At 36.4% G+C, this 6,206-nt stretch overlaps 1 protein-coding gene across 2 annotated transcripts in view; it reads right to left on the minus strand.

Moving 5' to 3' along the window:
• Nucleotides 1–5,622, minus strand: part of LOC133632720 (zinc finger protein 608-like) — an 18,800-nt gene extending 13,178 nt beyond the window's left edge. Inside the window, exon 1 of one of the 2 annotated variants that reach the window (XM_062025334.1) lies at nucleotides 5,213–5,622. In XM_062025334.1, coding sequence (XP_061881318.1) covers nucleotides 5,213–5,581 — 369 coding nt within the window. In that variant the 5' untranslated portion in view covers nucleotides 5,582–5,622. The remainder of the gene's footprint in view (nucleotides 1–5,212) is intronic. The other variant, XM_062025336.1, reaches the window with a different exon arrangement.
• Nucleotides 5,623–6,206: the final 584 nt, after the last annotated feature.

Below are 6,206 nucleotides of genomic sequence, written 5' to 3' on the forward strand. Positions count from 1 at the left end.
ATTTATACATATACATATGTATACACAGTACATATATATTTATATATATACATACTTATACACAGTACATATATATTTATACATATACATATGTATACACAGTACATATATATTTATATATATACATACGTATACACAGTACATATATATTTATATATATACATACGTATATACAGTACATATATATTTATATATATACATACGTATACACAGTACATATATATTTATATATATACATACTTATACACAGTACATATATATTTATACATATACATATGTATACACAGTACATATATATTTATATATATACATACGTATACACAGTACATATATATTTATATATATACATACGTATACACAGTACATATATATTTATATATATACATACGTATACACAGTACATATATATTTATATATATACATACGTATACACAGTACATATATATTTATATATATACATACGTATACACAGTACATATATATTTATATATATATACATACGTATATACAGTACATATATATTTATATATATACATATACGTATACACAGTACATATATATTTATATATATACATACTTATACACAGTACATATATATTTATACATATACATACGTATACACAGTACATATATATTTATATATATACATATGTATACACAGTACATATATATTTATATATATACATACGTATACACAGTACATATATATTTATATATATACATACGTATACACAGTACATATATATTTATATATATACATATGTATACACAGTACATATATATTTATATATATACATACGTATACACAGTACATATATATTTATATATATATACATACGTATATACAGTACATATATATTTATATATATACATATACGTATACACAGTACATATATATTTATATATATACATACGTATATACAGTACATATATATTTATATATATACATATACGTATACACAGTACATATATATTTATATATATACATATGTATACACAGTACATATATATTTATATATATACATATGTATACACAGTACATATATATTTATATATATACATACGTATATACAGTACAGGCCAAAAGTTTGGACACACCTTCTCCTCATTCAATGTGTTGTCTTTATTTTCATGACTATTTACATTGTAGATAGTCACATGAAAACTATGAATGAACACACGTGGAGTTATGTACTTAACAACAAAACAACTGAAATCATGTTTTATATTCTAGTTTCTTCAAAATAGCCTCCCTTTGCTCTGATTACTGCTTTGCACACTCTTGGCATTCTCTCCATGAGCTTCAAGCACACCTGTGAAGTGAAAACCATTTCAGGTGACTACCTCTTGAAGCTCATGGAGAGAATGCCAAGAGTGTGCAAAGCAGTAATCAGAGCAAAGGGTGGCTATGGATATACAGTATACACACGTATGAATACAAACATGAACATACAAATACACATCTCAATACACACATGAACACATAAACACACACATATGAATACACACAAATACACTTAAATACACACATGAATGCACACGTGAACACATTAATGCCCACATTAACACATTCATGCACACATGAATACACGGACACACACATAAATACACACATGTACACTACCGTTCAAAAGTTTGGGGTCACCCAAACAATTTAGTGTTCGAGCCTTCATTTCTAAGAACAAGAATAGACTGTGGAGTTTCAGATGAAAGTTCTCCTTTTCTGGCCATTTTGAGCGTTTAATTGACCCCACAAATGTGATGCTCCAGAAACTCAATCTGCTCAAAGGAAGGTCAGTTTTGTAGCTTCTGTAAGGAGCTAAAGTGTTTTCAGATGTGTGAACATGATTGCACAAGGGTTTTCTAATCATCAATTAGCCTTCTGAGCCAATGAGCAAACACATTGTACCATTAGAACACTGGAGTGATAGTTGCTGGAAATGGGCCTCTATACACCTATGTAGATATTGCACCAAAAAGCAGACATTTGCAGCTAGAATAGTCATTTAGCACATTAGCAATGTATAGAGTGTATTTCTGTAAAGTTATCTTCATTGAAAAGTACAGTGCTTTTCCTTCAAAAATAAGGACATTTACATGTGACCCCAAACTTTTGAACACTAGTGTATATATACAGTCATTAACATACACATACACATTTGCATACTCACAAGAATGCACACATGAATACACACATGACTACATAAATACACATGCATATACATACACACATATGAATACAAACATGAACATACAAATATACATTTGAATACACACATCAATACATAAACACACGAATACACACAAATACATAAATACACTCATAAATGCACACTTGAATACATAAATACACACACATACTGTACATATACACACATAAATACACACATTAATACATAAATACACACATGAACACTAGATACACACATGTATATGTGAATACACACATGAACACTAGATACACACATGTATATGTGAATACACACATGAACACTAGATACACACATGTATATGTGAATACACACATGAACACTAGATACACACATGTATATGTGAATACACACATGAACACTAGATACACACATGTATATGTGAATACACACATGAACACTAGATACACACATGTATATGTGAATACACACATGAACACTAGATACACACATGTATATGTGAATACACACATGAACACTAGATACACACATGTATATGTGAATACACACATTAACACACACATGCACACATGTATATGTGAATACACACATGAACACTAGATACACACATGTATATGTGAATACACACATGAACACTAGATACACACATGTATATGTGAATACACACATTAACACACACATGCACACATGTATATGTGAATACACACATGAACACTAGATACACACATGTATATGTGAATACACACATGAACACTAGATACACACATGTATATGTGAATACACACATGAACACTAGATACACACATGTATATGTGAATACACACATGAACACTAGATACACACATGTATATGTGAATACACACATGAACACTAGATACACACATGTATATGTGAATACACACATGAACACTAGATACACACATGTATATGTGAATACACACATGAACACTAGATACACACATGTATATGTGAATACACACATGAACACTAGATACACACATGTATATGTGAATACACACATGAACACTAGATACACACATGTATATGTGAATACACACATGAACACTAGATACACACATGTATATGTGAATACACACATGAACACTAGATACACACATGTATATGTGAATACACACATGAACACTAGATACACACATGTATATGTGAATACACACATGAACACTAGATACACACATGTATATGTGAATACACACATTAACACACACATGCACACATGAATACACACACATTTACAGGTGAATACACGCACATGTACAGGTGAATACATACATGTACAGGTGGATACACACACATGTACAGGTGAATATGTGTACAGGTGAATACACACACATGTACAGGTGAATACATGTACAGGTGAATACACACACATGTACAGGTGAATACACACATGTACAGGTGAATATATGTACAGGTGAATACATGTACAGGTGAACACACACACATATACAGGTGAACACACGTACAGGTGAATACATGTACAGGTGAACACATGTACAGGTGAACACATACATGTATACATGTATGTGTTCACATGTATATATACATGTACAGGTACAGGTGAACACATACATGTACAGGTGAGCACATGTAGAGGTGAACACATGTACAGGTGAACACATACATGTACAGGTGAACACATGTACAGGTGAACACATGTACAGGTGAACACATACATGTACAGGTGAACACATGTACAGGTGAACACATGTACAGGTGAACACATGTACAGGTGAATATATGTACAGGTGAACACATGTACAGGTGAACACATACATGTATACATGTACAGGTGAACACATGTACAGGTGAATATATGTACAGGTGAACACATGTACAGGTGAACACATGTAGAGGTGAACACATGTACAGGTGAACACATACATGTATACATGTACAGGTACAGGTGAACACATGTACAGGTGAACACATGTACAGGTGAATATATGTACAGGTGAACACATGTACAGGTGAACACATACATGTATACATGTATGTGTTCACATGTATATATACATGTACAGGTACAGGTGAACACATGCATGTACAGGTGAACACATGTACAGGTGAACACATGTACAGGTGAATATATGTACAGGTGAACACATACATGTATACATGTATGTGTTCACATGTATATATACATGTACAGGTACAGGTGAACACATGCATGTACAGGTGAACACATGTACAGGTAAACACATACATGTACAGGTGAACACATGTACAGGTGAACACATGTACAGGTGAACACATGTAGAGGTGAACACATGTACAGGTGAACACATACATGTATACATGTACAGGTACAGGTGAACACATGTACAGGTGAACACATGTACAGGTGAATATATGTACAGGTGAACACATGTACAGGTGAACACATACATGTATACATGTATGTGTTCACATGTATATATACATGTACAGGTACAGGTGAACACATGCATGTACAGGTGAACACATGTACAGGTGAACACATGTACAGGTGAATATATGTACAGGTGAACACATACATGTATACATGTATGTGTTCACATGTATATATACATGTACAGGTACAGGTGAACACATGCATGTACAGGTGAACACATGTACAGGTAAACACATACATGTACAGGTGAACACATGTACAGGTGAACACATACATGTATACATGTATGTGTTCACATGTATATATACATGTACAGGTACAGGTGAACACATGCATGTACAGGTGAACACATGTACAGGTGAACACATGTACAGGTGAATATATGTACAGGTGAACACATACATGTATACATGTATGTGTTCACATGTATATATACATGTACAGGTACAGGTGAACACATGCATGTACAGGTGAACACATGTACAGGTAAACACATACATGTACAGGTGAACACATGTACAGGTGAACACATACATGTATACATGTACAGGTGAACACATACATGTACAGGTGAACACATGTACAGGTGAACACATGTAGAGATGAAGACACACACATGATATGTAAAGAAGAAGAAGAAGATGCTCACCTTATCTTTGGAGTCGTCATGCGGCCTCCTCACCACCCCTTCTCCCCCTCCCCCTCCCCCCCCTTCCGCCCCTCCTCCGCTGCTCCTCACGCCGCAATCCAGCGCGCTTTTCCCGCAGAGCTGGTGGCGGAGGTGCAGGGTGGTGTTGTCGGAAGTGTGTCGGAGGTGCGGGGTGGTGTTGTCGGGAGGACGCTGGGCCTGCAGGGCGGAAGACGCGAGGAAGAGGAGGGAGGAGGAAGAGGAGGGAGGAGAGCAGCTGTCTCCGTGCTTCTCCTTCCTCCTCCAGCCGCGGACCACATCATTCTCCTTCCGGTCCTCCTTGACACCGCTGTTGTTGTTGTTGTTGTTGTTGTTGGAGGATGAAATCATCTCCTCATCCTCATCCTCATCCTCATCCTCATCCTCATCCTCATCCTCATCCTCATCCTCACCTCGCAGCCTGACAGCGTCAGCTGGAGGAGGCGGAGCTTCGTGTCCTAATCGATCAGCACAATGACGTGGTGTTCAGGACACTAACAGTGAGCATTTTCCCATCAACAACTATTTCACTGATGTCGGATTACAACAAGCAGTGTGACACTTTGCCACACGGGGCCGCTGTAGTGCCACGTCTGGGCTGTGACGTCACCATGTGTGGGGGCGGGGTTTAAAGGTCACAGCCTGGCTGCCCTAAAGAGGGGAGGAAGGTTCTGTCACGCCAAATTTCTTCCCCCTACAAAAACCTTCCCTCCCCCATTTACTTCCGTGGTCATGTTTCCTCTTACGTGATTGACAGCGATGGATGTCACTTCAGCTTTGACAGCCCGTCGCTGGAAGGATACTTCATCTTTGACAGCTGCTGCAATCTGAAGAAATACATTATTGTTTTTTTTTGTACAGGCGCGAAACAGGACAGTCGCGTGCTGGTTAAGGACCCCCGGCAACTTTGTGATTTTATTGGACGCAGCCCCGGAAGTAAATAGGGGGAGGGGGGGTGTTTGTAGGGGGGAAGAAA

This window comes from Entelurus aequoreus, linkage group LG17, assembly GCF_033978785.1.
Source record: "Entelurus aequoreus isolate RoL-2023_Sb linkage group LG17, RoL_Eaeq_v1.1, whole genome shotgun sequence".
In the NCBI taxonomy this organism is placed as follows: domain Eukaryota; kingdom Metazoa; phylum Chordata; class Actinopteri; order Syngnathiformes; family Syngnathidae; genus Entelurus; species Entelurus aequoreus.